Below are 17491 nucleotides of genomic sequence, written 5' to 3' on the forward strand. Positions count from 1 at the left end.
AGTCCAGTGGGAATGTATATGTACGTATGATAATTTGCGCTGATAATCAACCAAATGCAATGCAGTAGTTCAAAATGCAGTATGTCTAAATATGGCGTTTGACATTTCTTTTTGCCCCTCATCATATTCAGAAATGGACAATAACCATTTCAGATGAAACCCCTGAAAACAAGCATTCCAGATAGACAAACCTTTGCGCCAAGGGCGGCGATTATATTGTCCACAATCAATTGTTACATTGTGGACGTCACTCGCGACGGAGAGGTTTCGCCCTATCGCAGAGCGAACTTGTTGAATTGCGCAGCGAAATGAACGCGAAAAGACCCGGAAATGCGTCCTCGTAAAGCTACCCAGATATAACATGAATGATAACAGGTACCGGTGCCTCGATATCCTCAACCGGTGACACGGTTGTTAAGCAGATTTGTTCAGGGTATGATTGTCCTTCGTGGAAGGCCCGCAGACTTCGCGCCTAAGTCCATTTTCTACATTTGTCGAACCGATTGCATTCTGTGAGCTTTTAGAGCTTATATGCTTTCAATCCAGTGAAAACACAACAAACGGCCTCTTCATTGCTCTCATTGTCCACCTGTCATAACGAGGTTCACATGTCTGCGTACGGGACAACCAATGCTGCTTTCATGAAATTGGAATGCAGACAGGTGTAAATCTAATAGACTTAGTGATGTTTTCATATCAATCAAGGATCAATTGAAGCACGCATAACTGGGTAGAGACAGATTCTGACGATTATCAGCATTTCCTGATTAACTTAACTGTGTTGAGAAAACAGCACCGTTCTGTACAATGTGTTCCTTACCAGCTGTGAAATTGATCGTTATGAAACTTTGCGCCATGTAAACTAAATTACTCTCGGAATGCAGGCTAGACAATGAGCCTCTATAAACCGCCACAAGCATAAGTAAAATGTGTCTAATTATTGACATATGGCATATAAAGATCATAGCATGATATACGATATATATATAGAATATATATGTATATATATATATATATATATATATATGTATATATAGAGAGAGAGAATTTCATATATATATATATGTGTGTGTGTAGATACCTGTTGTAATTGGTTTTAGTTGAGTAATGGAACATGTTTTATATTTTCTATGACACACTACATATGTATGGCCAACACGAGATATATTCAGAACTGATACATTCCCATTTCACCATTAAGCACGCGCCTGTCAAAGACTAAAATCTAACCATAGGCGCCTGTGGTGACTCTGCTGGATGCGCCGGGCAAGGGCTTTGGTCCAAAGGCGGAACCAACATGTGTTGTTATCTATATTGAAGACGTTAAAATATTCCAAGATGGAATCGCAAGTCCTATGGCATGACGAGTAGCATGCCCTTGTTTGCCACGGTGGTGCGCCATGAGTGCGCATGAAGCCTTGCGCCATGGCACACAAAAGTTGGACATGTATGGTTGTACTGTCTCGAGTAAGCTTTACACGTCTGCGCCAAATTGGACATGTTGGTAGTTACACAAAGGTATTTCTGCTTAGAAAGGTACAAAGTCCTGCCTAAACGCAATGTTTCTCCTGTGGTTCTAGATACTTGGGACTACTGCTTTCCAATTCAAGGGTATACAGAGAAATCTTGTTTGCTTTATGTTTGGTAGAATCTACAGATCTAAATGATGATGCCTATGTTGTTAAACAATTATTTCTCTCATCGTCTATTTGAATCCAGATGTATGACTCACCACTAGTGAAAATCCCACATCACCTATCCTGTACATGTATTAAGCTAAATAAACAGGCGGCCTTCCGGCTGGCGCTGTTAACAATGCATCGCAACAGGGGTTATATATACTCAAAGCAAAATGGAGAAACATATTGTTAAATCCAGAAACTGTGATGCTTTACGAGAGTCTGTTGTGTCATCAGATAGCTTGGTGAGAGAGGGACCTCCAGATATTGCCTTATCCGAGGAAGGTTTTAATCCAAGTAGACTGTGGGAACTAGCCTTGATTAAAAGCACTAATGACACCCTTGCTTTCGTGTAATAATCTCTATTGTTTACTACCCGATGGAAGATACTGCAGTGTAATATTTTTCACGGCAATATTGCACTAGTGTAATACAGCTAGACATATGGCGTCATAATGGTTACAGTTATGGCGTCACAATCTAATACCCCTGTCACAATGGTATTATACCTTGCTTGACTCGCGGAAGCTGAAGTCATCACGTGAGCAGTTTCTATCAATTTATATTGGAGTAATAAACAGAATACTAAACTAGCTTCCTTGAAATACCATTTTTATTAAACTTCGGTGAAGAATAGAGTATCTAACTTCGGCTTTTGGCTCGTTTGATGCCAAATCATTAACTTTCGTTTAATAAAATGGTATTACACAGATCGTTTAGTTTCCTCTATTTATTACCCGTGGAAGATACTGCAGTGTAATATTTTTACGGGCAATATTGCACTAGTGTAATACCGCTAGACATATGACGTCATAATGGTTACAGTTATGGCGTCACAATGCTAATGCCTCTGTCACAATGGTATTAGACCTTGCTTGACTCCCAGAAAATTTATATGAGAGTCATCACACTGTAGGCAATTTCTATCAATTTATGTTGGAGTAATAAAACAGAATACTAAACTCACTTTAGAGTGAAATACCATATTTATTAAACTCCTGAAAGATTTAGTATCAAAGCGAGCTTGTTTGATACCAAATCATTAACTTTCGTTTAATAAAATTAATATTACACATGGAAGTATCCTTTAGTATCCTCTGTATATATGACCAGTTATTTATTTCAGGGCTGGGTAGGTAGGAGGTTTGAGAAGCACTAATTAGCTAAACATTATTACACTCCCAAAATGCTTGCCGTATTTTTAGATGACTCTCTCAAAGACCTTGGACATATTTTTCATTTTGATAGTGATATTCATATATGCCAGATATATTTAAACATCTGCTTGACATATATAAACCATGTCCTATCACTATATGATATGACAAACACTATCCGTATTAAAAGTGGTGTTTTATTATCACAAACACAAAATGTTTTCTGATTTTGTGCCAAGTACATTATGTGTAGTTTCCATTTTATACAGGATGGTACTTAAAAGTCTTTTAAAGACATGAGGCAAAAACATATATAAATTATAATAATGCTTAAAATCTTCAACAACTCATTCACAAACCTAACTTGTCTGGGGAAATGACCCTTGTGAATATGCTGCTTCAATGAACTGTATCATTGATAAAATAACCATTTTGTGGGTCAGGATCTTGGTCCATTTTGTTCCCATGATTCCCTGCACCAGAGCTTCCTGTGGGTTGGAACTACTCGGGGTAGGGTGGTACCCTGAAAACATACAGCTTCAAATATCGTTCATATGAGATTTCTCTTTTGATGTCAACTGAAAATGATCACAGTGTGTATACAATTATGTTACGACCTAACGCAACTATGTAGTTTTTCATGAACTAACGATAGTGAAGTGCTACAAATACTTAGTGGATCAGGCCCCAAGTCCTGGTTTAACAAATTAGTCTAAGCTCTATAACTTTCCTAACCTTTCTTACTTTATAATAATTTTACAACAATCATAAATCTGGAGAACAGGCCCAGAACTAGAGCTCAACATAAAATGAGTGAGTGCATTAAGATTACAGAGTTGTAGTGGTGAAAGATACAAAATTAGCTAAGCCAATCAAGTATAGCACATCAGAATTCAAACTTGACTATATCTCCCAGCCCCGGTGGGTCCTCAAACAAACAAGTCTACTTCACCCAGACTCTTAGGTGTTGATGATGGGGAGATATCCAAATATGTTTACCAGCACTTTCCTTTTGCACGCGCCAAGACACAGATGCAATTAATACACAATGTCATTTAGAAAGTGGTGAGGCGACTTTGTGAACTGGCGATTAGTTGCCTGACTCTGAGGGTGTGGGTTTGAATCCCGGATGGGACTCAACCCAACAGAAGTACTAGAATGTGTACTTTACTAAGAAAGTGTAATCCCAAATATAACATGTGTTACAGATACATACAAGTGATGGGTCCCCTCTCTACCCTGTCGGGGTAGCCTAGTTTCATCTCTCTAAAACCAGGTTCAATCCCCACACGGGTACAATCTGTGAAACCAATTCTGGTGTCCCACGCCATATTGCAGGAATATTGCTAAAAACGTCGTAAAACCATACTCACTCACACTACCCTGCAGACATTTGGTCCTTGCCATTCATATATATTGGGGTCACACCACAGGTCTTTTCAACTGTGAGTACTAAGTTACAGAAACCATCATCTTACTGGATTATACAATGTTAAATCAGAAGGAACATTTTTTATGGATGGACAACTCTTTTATTGCAATGGATGCAACATGGCAGTGTAGATGCTAAAGCCATTATCAAGCAAGTGATACACAACATTATGTACAAGGCAGGGGTGGAAATAACCCATTGCCCGACGTCCGAGTCCAGTGTTTTTTTCTGTCGGGCAAGCAAATTTGTATATCATGCTGTACCGGGTACAATTGACTTTCCAATGTTAATAATGTTGTTTATTTAAAAAATCAACAGGAAAACGGCCGGTATAGTGGAAAACTTATCAGGGCAAGTGATTTTACATGTGCTACTGTACCTGAGTACACTAGCAATTTTAAAGTTATTTCCACCCCTGCAAGGAGAATATATACCGGTACAAGAAGGTTATTTGAGTTTACACAGTCAACAAGGTTGATGTACAGTGTGATGACATCACTGATGGTTGCTGTGATCCTAGTTAATGGCTATGAAGCCTGATGGACAAAGAGTAAGGGATCCTTAATCTTGATTGTCATTGGTTAGAGGATGGTAAGCCGTAGGGATGTTAGCATCTTCACCGAAACATTGCAATAAACAAGTTGTCTATCCATAAAATATCGTTCCTGTTCATCATACCAGCTACTAAATGCTACTCAAGATGTAATGTTAAATCAGGGTAAGCAACCGTCACTAGCAACTGCTGGCCGTTTGACTCAACTTTATTGATCAAGTGGTCAAGCTTGGTAACTAAATGTCCTCACAACCTAAGCAACACACACACACACACACCCACCCCCCCACCCCAATATACCGGTATATCCATGTCCTATTACATGCTTTTTAAAAAAAGGGTAGGTGGGTCGATTTTATCTTATTTTAAAACTTTTGGTGATTTGGATGAAAAATTGATGAGTTGAAATGCACTCCTGATTTTGACTTGGTTAAAAAAAGATTTAGGGTCGGGGGTTAGGATAGGATCAGTTGGGTAACCGGAAACGGACCTATTATTTTTTTGGCCTTATAATTTTGATTATAATAGCAATAACAGTATTATCCGGTCCAGGTTGGAGTATTGATAGTCCTTATAACATCCCAGGACTATGGCTGAAGGGGACGTTGTCGGCACAGGTACTACAGATATGTGAACCCCAGGTACGTTTCTGTATACAGATATGTACCCAGGCCATAATGCGAATACAGAAACGTACCCTAGGACCATTCCATTCCCATTGTGTCGAATTCTTGATCGGAACCGTCATGCTGTTGTATTAGATACATTTGATTGCGTTATGTAAGTAAGTAATGAGAACAGTAACGGATGCATATGGATACCACTCGGAAACAGTTGAACCGGAACAACTACTTGCGGTTTCGGTTTTGCATTGCGGAATATGGACTCGTCCGCCTTTTAGGGTACTGGGTACGTTTCTGTATTTTTACTTTGTTTAGGGTACATATCTGTATACAGAAACGTACCTGGGGTACGTATCTGTAGTACCTGTGCCGACTACGACCCCTTCAGCTGGACTATGTGTGTAGCATTAAACAACAAACAATAAAACCCTGAGTGATAAGGTGGAATACTGTCAACAAAACAAATGTACAAGAATGAAGAAGGTATTACATGGTGAATCTCTGACTGTATACCTCAAATAAAATACGGCACTGCTGTTTCTGAACTATCATGTTTCATTATCACTGCGACAGTTCTGCAAGGACGTATTGAAACTTGCTGATGGTGCGGTCCACATCCTCGTCAGTGATGTCATTGTGGGTGACCAGACGGATACCCATTTCTGAAAATGGCAGCATTAGAGCTGATACGCTGTATCCCAGTTTGTCCCTCTCAGCATCAGTAACCTGGAAGATGAAATTCAAATGGAAATGCACCCAGAATAACACTTCAAACTTCCATGCAGAAAATATCACAAGTACAATTGAAAGGATACACTATCTGAAACTGATGGGTTAGGTTCATTGTGAATGAATGAAGACAATTATAAAGAAAATGTTGTTCATCTGGAAGCACCATATTTTTATATTTTCTTTGTTGATTAACTTAGACAGCAGCCTGATAAAGTCTGGACAAGACAATCCAGTGATTGATATAATGCCATCATCTACACCATCAGAGTTAGAAGAAATCAACAAAGTTTGGGATCAGGGGCTCCTTTCACGAAGCAACATTTACTAAGGTTAACCTGAACTCCCATTCTTTAACATTGCACTAAGGTTACCTTAGTGACTTACGATCACCTTGGTGCTTTGTGAAAGGATGCCCAGGTCACTAGGGAGGCTATACACACCAAGTGAAGGGGAAAGAGACAGGATAATGATCTCATTATTTCAACTCACTTAATTCTGTTAAGCCACCAGGACAACTATTTTCACCCCATCCTGTTCCGACCTTGAGATTTGAGTGAACAACTTCTCCCCTTCCTCCAACTCCCCTCTCTGATTTCTGATTGGACAATGATGTGCGTTCACTAGCACCATGTGGCATCCCAACAGCCTGAGTACCACTGTGAAAATGAGTTTGATTTACGTCATGTCGGCAGGATTTCAGCCACATTGTGATGTACTGATGACTGTATATTACCGTGAGATAAGCCGAATTTTGAGGACCAAAAAAAAGCAGTCTGCTGTAGAAGGGGTCTGCTTATCTATGGGTTACACTTTTGTCAAACTTCTTTTCAAAGGAAAGAAAACGGGACATCGTATCGCCGTGCATGAACAAACAAAAAGCTGAGGCCAAATCACAACTGTTCTTGCTGGGCTGTGAGTATGAGTCCCATCAGCTTCATCACACCATCCGTTAACTGACATGTGCATGTGGTAAACCATACACCATACTAGTGTGCCTCATGACCTCTGACAGTTCTAGTCATACTAGGATGCCTCATGACCTCTCTGACAGTTCTTGTCATACTAATGTCCTCTTGACCTCTGGTACTAGGATGCCTCATGACCTCTGACAGTTCTAGTCATTACTAGGATGCCTCATGACTTAGGACAGTTCTAGTCTCTGACATTCTTCTAGTCCTAATGTGCCTCGTGACCTCGGGACAGTTCTAGTCATACTAGGGTGCCTCATGACCTCTGCCTCATGACCTCTGACAGTTCTAGTCATACTAGTGTGCCTCTTGACCTCTGACAGTTCTAGTCATACTAGGATGCCTCATGACCTCTGACAGTTCTAGTTCATACTGCCTCTGCCTCAGTGATCTGACAGTTCTAGTCATGACCATGATCCTCGGACAGTTCTAGTCATACTAGGATGCCTCATGACCTCTGACAGTTCTAGTCATACTAGTGTGCCTCATGACCTCTGACAGTTCTAGTCATACTAGGATGCCTCGTGACCTCTGACAGTTCTAGTCATACTAGGATGCCTCATGACCTCGGACAGTTCTAGTCATACTGCCTCTTGACCTCCTGACAGTTCTAGTCATACTAGGATGCCTCATGACCTCGGACAGTTCTAGTCATACTAGGATGCCTCATGACCTCGTGACAGTTCTAGTCATACTAGGATGCCTCATGACCTCTGACAGTTCTAGTCATACTAGTGTGCCTCTTGACCTCGGACAGTTCTAGTCATACTAGTGTGCCTCATGACCTCTGACAGTTCTAGTCATACTAGGATGCCTCATGACCTCGGACAGTTCTAGTCATACTAGTGTGCCTCATGACCTCGGACAGTTCTAGTCATACTAGTTTGCCTCATGACCTGACAGTTCTAGTCTAGTCTAGGTACAGCATCAGCGTGCATGAACAGAACCCTGTGGCCTTGGGAAGCATCTCTTGGATCATGAGCCCTGTTCCACAGAACAAACACAGCGCTACAGTATGTAATGTTAACTCCCATACAATTACATGGCCTTATAATAGACACAGCACCAGATTGCTTGATGAAACTGGATACTCGACCAATTAAGAAATGCACTCTTTAGTGGCCTTCACACAGAGGGCAGATAATGTTTTCCAATGAATTACCTCACTCATCCTCTGACACAGTTCGTCTGGAGTTAGTCCTGACTTGGTAATCTCCATCATAAACAAGTTGGTCTGTACCCCAGGAACGTCAACAACAACCACTTTGTTTGATGGGGACGCCATGATACCTGGAGTTAAAAAGTATGAAAGTCTATCAAATCTTCCAGGTCATTCAATACATTAATTTTCCTGTTAATTATTGAAGCCTCCTCATTCCTACCTTTACATACAATATGAATGTGGAAATTCAAACTGTCAAGCATGTATGAGGCAAACAAACCACATGACATGCTACAGATTTTACATTAAAGGCACAGTGTCACACCACACATCTCTTAAAGTACATAAAGCATTTCTCTCAATAATACTAACTATCAGCCCTCAGGGAAGCTACCATATAATTTATTCCCAAAAACAATTTTGTATTTAGATTACAATATTAAATTTAAAAATTCAAATGAATTAATACAACGTTGCATTAAAACGACTCTTGCGCCCTCTACAGACCAAACATTATTTCATGCGAACCCCATCGTGTAATGTCCCTTGGAGTGCTCTTTATAGACATCCTATGCATATAGAGTGCATATGCCCCCAATATATAAAATATAGGTCAAAATATTGTAGAAAATGTGTGATATTGTGCCTTTAAGATATACATGTATATTGTTTAACATGCATTTCTGCAAACAACAGGGACAGAAACATATGTTGGACACAGATAATTACATGACCTTTTGGCATAAAAATGTGCCAATATGTAATTTTCTGAATAAAATTGATATTTTATACTTATCCTGACTCATGCTTATTGCTTGTCTCCCTTTCCTTCCAAATGCTAGTGGAACACTTGAATCCCCTTTTGAAGCTCCCTTAAAAAGCGGACGTAAAATCACTTACCAGGAGACACCTCCCTTGCTAGGTTTTGGCGGGAAACGCGCCACCTGTCTCCCATGCTCTTCACTCTCTCCGTATTTTATAGCCCGACACACTGATTTACTGGGAAATCCAGAGTGCCTTGAGGGGAGGTTGGGAGGGCTTACCTCATGAGTCAGGATAAGTATAAAATATCAATTTTAGTCAGAAAATTACATATTTTTCCTTATCCTGACTCATGCTTATGCTGCTGTAGAATCCGGCGGTATAGGTGGTGGGTCAAGCCACCTCTGGATTCCTTAGTGATGAATTTACGTCCTATATACCCCCATGGGAACTTTAAATGGCACTGCTGCTGTTGATCCATATGTGAAATAATTTGGTAATTTGGGGGACCACAATATATCAAACTCTTCTGTAACCGTACATGTGGATTTAAATAACTCAACTCTTGATGGTCATATCAAGTGGGGTAGTGACCCTATCCATGTACCAGTAATTCCTTACAAGTACAGGGTCCAATATTCATGCTAGTCTGTTCTAGACGTGTACATGGACTATAAGCTCTATTCCTTGGCGTGCACGTCCGAACTTTTCTTTTTGAATTTTCTTTGGTACAAGAAAAATTGGGAAGTAGAAACCTGGTGTGGCGCAGTGTTTTATCTCTTCTATTGCCTCTTTCTCTAGTAGAGATGTGATGGCTTCTAGTAGATTTCCCTTCTGGTCTGCAGCGTGGTTGTGAACCATAGGGTTGATTGTTACTGGTGGTACTGCTTGTAGTTGTATCCTGTAACCTGTCGCGTAGAATCTGAGATCTGAAGTCGTCTTGAAGAATTCCCAATTCTTCCAGTAGAGTTGTAGACGTCCACCCACTTGTGAGGGTTGTACTGGAGCGGCTGGGGTGGAAGACTCCAGTCGTTCGAACCTGTATTTCATCGTCTGGAACTTCTGAAGCCTCGAAGGGCCGACCTCTTCCGTAGTTACCTCTTGGAGCTCTTGCGGATGGGCGTGAAAAGAATCCTTATTTCCTTTAGTGTTGCCTGATTTCTTATCCCTTGCTCTCTGGATGCCTGCAAACTTCGATTTGCCAGAATAGCGTTAGGAGGTTTGGCGTATTACACTGGCCAGTGTATCGATAGACTTGATCATCATTACTTCTCGGGAATCTTTAGCGACTTCCTTGGCGACTTCATCAATTTCTCCTCCAAAAATGGATGGTGCTGACCAAGGGGCTCTGTAGAGTGTCTTGGTAAACTTCTCGCTCCAAGTTCATGAAGATAACAGTCCTTGCCTTCTTGATAACGTTAGGCCTGCAGAAATGGATGATAGGTGTTCAGACATGAACTGATGATCCTTTTTCTGTGTAAGTAGAGCTGAATAAACCATTCTATCTTCCTCTGAAGTTGAATTCTTAAACTTCGAGATGAGAGTCTCGTTGATAGCTCTTGACCTGGCTAGGCCGAAGAAGGTTCGTCTGGTTACTGTGTCTAACTGTGCCAGCTTTTTATCTTCTATCTTGTAAGCTTTAGTCCGAGTGTCATTGATGATCTTATAATTCTCATCTATCTCTGGGGCCTTCATGAAGGGTTCCATGTGGTGTAGAGAGAACTTCTTAGCGTTGAGCAGCACGAATACTCTGAGTCTGGTATTTAGTTGCTTTCTTGAAGGCTGTGCTGAGGTTGTCTGGAACGTCTAAGACTGGGTCGATAGGTGGCATCTTGAGTGAGTCTATATCATCATTCACCATCAAGTATGATAGTGCTTCGTCGGTCTCCTTAGAGGGTGATGCGAGTTCCAAACCATTGGCCATCCATGACTTGATTTCCGAGTCGGAGAATATAATTCCGCCGTCATCGTCCTGCTCTGAGGATGGATGTCTTCTTTTGTCGTCTGAGCGGAGATCTGTAAGGTGATCTGTGAGACGATCTGTGTGGTGACCTGCATGGCGATCTGTAGAGGCTGACCTGCATGGTGACCTTCGTGGCTTAACCATCACGTTCGTGAATGTGTTCGTGACATCGCCAGGGGACCTGCGTGGAGATAGAGATGACCTTGCATGCCTTGGCGCGAACCTGCGTGTTGGTGAAGCGGCTTTGTCGAGGGTTGGAGTCTTGTGACGAATCTCTATGCCTTCGATGCGGGCGTTGATTCTCTTCTCCTTGGTAACGAACCATTGCAGCGCAGGTTCGTGGACTTAACGTCCGTATCTGGCGTAGATGATGATCTGTGTGGGTTCGGCGAACGTCTGGTCCTTCCGCTGAACGTAGTTGGTGCGGATTCCACATTGGTATGGCTGCCAGGTATTCGCGCGGACGCTGTAGTCGAGCTGGAATCTTCCTGTATGCTCTGCAGGGCGTTGGTTCCCAACAGACGTGGTGTGCTGCTCAGTTGACCTTCACTTGGGGTTCGTCGCGAGCAGGCGTCGCTCTTCGCGCATCTCTGCGCGAACCGTTGTTCCATCAGGTCCAACATCTGCTGCATAAAGGTGCCTGGGTTGAAGGTCTGCGTTGTGTGTTGTACTGACGACGCATCTGAGACGGATGAGGCTTCTTTCGAAGGGGGTTGATCCTTCGTGCCGAACGTCTGTGTTGAAAGGTTGTCCTGCGTGGTCACTGTAGAAGATGTCTTCATCTTCTTCTTAGATGTGATCTCAGGGATGAGGATGGACGGCTCATCGTAGACATCTACTTCTTCCAGAGGGATGATCTCAGCTGAAAAGGACCTCGTTTTCTGCGTTGCCCCATGTGGGAGACTTCGGCCGAAGTCTAGTTGTAGCTGACTTCTTCCTCTGGGAAGATGATGCCCTAGTCTTCTTAGACTCGCGAAGAGGGTGTCTCCAGATGTAGATGACCTCTTCCTCGAGCCAGCGTTGTCTATGGCGGTGAATCTCCTCAGTGACGCGACCGGTAGACCACTGGAATGGTGTATCTGCTCAGACACCAACTGCGGTCCTCTGCAAGCTTAGCCCGGTTTCGATGTAATTCTCGTCAGGACCTGTCGCCGCCAGTCTAGACAGATAATATGAATATTTATAAAATGCAATATCAGACAGATGAAGACACAACTTGTTGAGTGTCAGATAAACATATAGGCTTGCAATTAGGACATAGGTTATGCGGATCAACAGCAGACAAACGATACCTACAACCAGAACAAGATTTCATCAATTGTAAACAATGTGAATAATCACGTAAAAACGTGACAAAAACGGAGAAATTTGAGAATTCCGTAAAATATTGTAGGTAAATGTTAACTAAAGCCTTATACAGCTAATTTAGAAGAAAAGCCTAAATAATAAAATGATATAATGCCGTATAGGGGACCAGGTGCTCTCACAACCGCCCACTTGGGCAAATCAGGAGAGAGTGAAGAGCATGGGAGACAGGTGGCACCGTTTCCCGCCAAAACCTAGCAAGGGAGGTGACTCCTGGTAAGTGATTTTACGTCCGCTTTTTTGAAGGGAGCTTCAAAATGGGATTCAAGTGTTCCACTAGCATTTGAAAGGAAAGGGAGACAACCAATAAGCATGAGTCAGGATAAGGAAAAATATGAAAAATACTTTTGAACCATCCTTAACTTGTTTAATGTCATTTCATCATCATCCAAAGAAAAATGCAATTATAACTGAGAAATGCCTTCCTTGTTCCAGAGATTCCATTTTCAATTTCTGAATCCTCATGTATATTTCGGGAAATTAGACTATGCATTTAGCCTATTTTAGACTATGTCATTAAACAAACAAACCCATCTTACCAGAACCCATACTTGCCATGGCAAAATCAGTATTGTAAAACCAGAATGCCAATCTGAGAATATTAGATATTTATTACACTCACTGTGCACTTTACCAGTCTCTGAAAGGCCATGTGTATTCATAGCTTTCAGAAGTAGCAGCAATGCCTGCTTACATTCATGAGAGGGGTACACAAAGTATGTGATATGATTACCAGTTGTTTAACTCTCAAACCTCGGTGGCTGAGTGGGTTAGATAGCTGACATAGTGTACTGGCTATTTGGTGCCTCCTGCTGAGAGTGAGGGTTCAAATCCTACACATGTTTAACCATATTCTGACAGGACATTGTGTTTTCATTGTACTGTACCTGCAGCTAGCCTCTTTGCCCTGGCGTGGTCTTCATGGAGGCGAGGCACTATTGTGTCAAGGGATGTTAGCATGGCTGCAGCGAGAATACCTGCTTGTCTCATACCACCTCCCAGAGCTTTTCTCGTTCTCCGTGCCCTGAGAAGTATGCCAAAATGACCATGATTAAACATAATCAAGTCACACTAAAAGGCTGGAAGACTTTAACACATGACTTTGTTACCTATAAAATGTTACTGGCAGTTAAAAAAGGTAAAAGAAAACTTAAGTTTTTCATGGCTGTAGACAATCTGTCATACCATGTGAAAATATCTTTGATTAGTATATTCATAATTATATATTAAAAGTGGCCATAGTGTAGGTCTTTTCTGACTGTATAAAGGGCACAGTCAATTTTATTATAGATCATTGTTTGTTTTGAAAGATATATTTAATCAAGATGTCATTATGCTGACTTGCTCTGAAAGGAAATTCCATTGTGAGGTATTATCAGAGAATCTCCTTGCGGGGCCCCGGGTACCTTATGCTTGCTTGCTCATAGTAGTTTATAACATCAACCACAGGCCTGTGTGGCCCATGCTATTTACATGGTGCTGTCGTATAGATAGACTGCTGGGTAGAACAACAAACAGGGAATCTCTGAACACACATTCACCTGACTCTAATCAACAATTATACTGGGGGATTTTATGGCTTCCATGTGGATTGGTTGGGTCAGGATAATGAAGCAAATCTGTCTTGAGAGGTTATCATGCTCAAGGCGCTGGTATTTTTCCCTCGATCATTGGATGTTAATCTCAATGGCACATCGTATTATCAATCTCAGCTCCCTGGGAAGGATACAACTCGTGCTGCCACAAGGCACTGAGTTATTTCGGCTTTCCCATCCTTACGAGGTACTCATTCACAGGTTGACTGGGACACATAGTAACAGTACTTTGTCCAAATTTACTGCACGTTGCTGTACCCACAACTAGGTGTTTGTGGCCACCATCTGGTCATATACCAACGGTTTCGTGGGTTAAGTGCACAGGGTTGTGTACTGTACAAGAGGGGTTGTGACAACACTGAAAGAGTCTGCACACAAAGTAGACTCCAAGGTTTTTACACCCGGTCACAGGTGGGCTCGATCCTGGCACCAGGAAAACCAGTTCATACCAGTATTGTGTATCAAGAAACTGTAAGTTGTATACTTACATGTATATAAAGTCTTTGGTTCCTGCAAGGATTGATCCAACTGGACATGCAAGACCCTGCAAAGGATGGAAGCTACAACAGCCACAGGAGACATACAGTGAGTACAAAGCAGAGCAAGTTGCTACATGACTCACACTTCGACAACAGGGCCATGGGGGTACACACTCAAGCACATGTTATGCAATGGTGACCATCTTCCACGTTCCACCCCTTTGTTAACCGGGGCGTTGGGGTAGCCTAGTGGTTAAACGTTCTTGCCACGCCTAAGACCCAGGTTCGATTTGGGGAATTGAACTTGGGTCTTCGACGTGGCATGGGTACAATGTGTGAAGCCCATTTCTGGTGCCCCCGCCGTGATATTGCTGGAATATTGCTAACAGGGGCATAAAACCATACTCACTCACTCCCTTTGTTACCCGATCACCTTTTTTGCACACTCTGTAATGCAAAATATGTACCTTCACCACCGATCACCTTTTTCAGATAACTGGAACAGCTTCTTAGGATCCCTGCAAATCTCATTAAAGAGGTTATAGAGCTCTTAGGTCACATTAGAACAACATTTTACAAATGTAAAAATACCATATAAAATGACTTTGAGGGGTTTTTTTACTTTGAGCAGGCAATAAGAATGTAATTTCTTGAGTAAAATTGTTATTTTATACTTATCCTGACTCATGATATTTTGCTTATCTCCTTCTTCTATGCGAACGGTAGTGGAACACTTGAATCCCTTGTAGTTCCCTTAAGCGGACGTAAAAGTTCACTCACCCACGAGTTGCCTCCCTTTTTCCGCGCAAACAGTCATGTGACCTGCCATACATGCCACTCCCTCCTGAATTTAGCCCATTCACCTGAGTTAACTGTGAAACCTGAAGTGTTTCCAGCGGGGAGGTTGGGAAGGCTTCTCCTCATGAGTCAGGATAAGTATAAAATATCAATTTTACTTAAGAAATTACATATTTTTCCTTATCCTGACTCATGATCTTTTGCTTATAGAATCCTACGGATTGGTGGTGGGTCAAGCCACTTCCTGGATTCAACAGCTGTCCATAGATACGTCCTGTATCCCCCCCCCATGGGAACAGCATAACGGCATTTCCTAGATCCTATTCTTCCAACTTCCGTTGTAACTCGGGGGGGACCACCATCTTGTCTTACTTCTCTCTCAGACAAGTGAATCTTGTAGATTCATGTGGCTTAAGATATTCTAGTATCTTCTTTTTACTAGTTATCTATAACAACCCATAGATTATGATAAGATCTTTATCATAAATGAGTTGCGACCCCTTTACGTACAGATAAGATCTTTACCCGTACAGAGTCTTAATCACTCATGCTAGCCTAGTCTAGACTGTGCGCATGGACTTCAGACTAGAACTTTTTCCATAGTAAAAGTTATCAACAAGTCAACGTGATAAAGGGTGAGATTTCAACTCAGCGCCTTTGAGGAACCGTTAGTTGTTGTGCTACAACAAGAGGCCCAAACTGGTAAATGCCGGAGATGTTAGATGGCTATGTCTGGTAGTGGTTGGCAAACACCGTGTCTGACTTCCAGAAGCAGCCCTCCATGATCGATGATATAGAGCAATTTCCATACAGAGCCAGTGTTGACGCCAGTGCTCTGACTTTGTGTGGGTTGGAAGCTCTTGGAGGTTCTAATCCTGCTGCTTTGTAGGCTCTTAGTATAACGGCTCTCATCCAAAACGATATTGTCGTTCTTGAGACTTCCACTGCTGTCTCCGCCGACAAGGGGATGAATAGGCACTTGAATTTTCTTCTCCTTGTTTTAGTCTTTTGAAAATATATCTTCAAGGCTCTGACAGGACACAAGGATAAGTCCTGGGTGTCCTCTGGTCCGAGGATCGTAGATAGCGCTGGCACATGGAACTGTCTATCTGGTTGACCAGGTAGTTGATTCTTTGCAATAAAGTCCCATCTAAGTCCTAGATGTAGTGCAGCACAGAGCCCCGTGTCGAATCTAGTTCGTCCAAGGTCCAGCGCATGTATCTCAGACATACAAGCTGCCGTGGCTAGGGCAAGCAGGAACAGAGTTTTCTGCGTGAGTAGATCGAAGGTAGTCTGCTCTAGAGGTTTGTAGACATCACTCATGAGATGAAGAAGAATTACATTCAGATCCCAGGCTGATGCTCTGAATTTCTTTTGCTGGTCCTCCAGTTTAAAAGATCGCAGCAGATCTAGTAATTCTGGTACTTTCGTCAATTTGATGCCTGACTTCATAGTGATGACTGTACTAATGGCTGCCAGATATGTGGATGATGTGGAACCTTTCAGATGTCTTGTATATCTAAGGTGACATAGATATTCCGCCACTTGAGGATGAGACGCTTTCATAGCTGTAAAGCCCTTCCGCCTTGCATATTGCTAAAATTTCTGCCATTTGTCGTCATACAAATTGCGAGTAGATCTGCCTAACACTAGGGTTACTGCTTTCGCTGCTCTGGCGGAGTATCCTCTTTTCATCAGACAGGTTTTGATATGGTCCACACGTGTAGCTGGAACAGTGTTGGGTTCCTGTGAACTTGCTTGGTGTCTGCGATGTCTGAGTAGGTTCGGCCATTCTGGTAGTTTGAGGGTTGGACTTCCGAGATCTTCTATTAGGTCTAGGAACCATACTCTTGCTGGCCAGTATGGCGCGACCAAAGTCAGTTGTAGCGCTTGTGTCTGTTTGATCTTCAACAGTACTTACGGTAGTAAGATCGGAGTGGAAACGCGTAAGCGTTTAGTCCTTCCCATGATATGCTCAGTGCATCTGTTGCCCAGGCTTGGGGGTCTGGTACTGGTGAAACAAACGTCTGTAGTTGTTTGTTGAACCTCGTGGCAAACAGGTCTATGCATGGGGATCCTATTTCCCTTATAATGAGCCAGAACGCTTCTGGATGGAGCATCCGTTCTGTGGGTGACGGATGAAGTGGTCAGGAAAGAGCGTCTGCTAGTACGTTCTTGGCTCCCGGTATGTGACACGCCTTTATCCAGATGTTTGCCTTCTCT

At 42.2% G+C, this 17491-nt stretch overlaps 1 protein-coding gene across 4 annotated transcripts in view; it reads right to left on the reverse strand.

The window, feature by feature from the left end:
* Positions 1–5871: 5871 nt before the first annotated feature.
* LOC124263872 (probable low-specificity L-threonine aldolase 2) overlaps positions 5872–17491 on the reverse strand; it is a 29320-nt gene continuing 17700 nt past the window's right edge. For 3 of the 4 annotated variants that reach the window (XM_046698593.1, XM_046698594.1, XM_046698595.1), the window contains exons 7-10: positions 14480–14535; positions 13284–13420; positions 8307–8434; positions 5872–6170 (exon numbers count right to left, since the gene is read on the reverse strand). In XM_046698593.1, coding sequence (XP_046554549.1) covers positions 6006–6170; positions 8307–8434; positions 13284–13420; positions 14480–14535 — 486 coding nt within the window. In that variant the 3' untranslated portion in view covers positions 5872–6005. Of the gene's footprint in view, positions 6171–6672; positions 6833–8306; positions 8435–13283; positions 13421–14479; positions 14536–17491 lie in introns of those variants that run through there. The other variant, XM_046698596.1, reaches the window with a different exon arrangement.

Source organism: Haliotis rubra, unplaced genomic scaffold (assembly GCF_003918875.1).
Source record: "Haliotis rubra isolate DU_JTF1 unplaced genomic scaffold, ASM391887v1 Scf9, whole genome shotgun sequence".
In the NCBI taxonomy this organism is placed as follows: Eukaryota; Metazoa; Mollusca; class Gastropoda; order Lepetellida; family Haliotidae; genus Haliotis; species Haliotis rubra.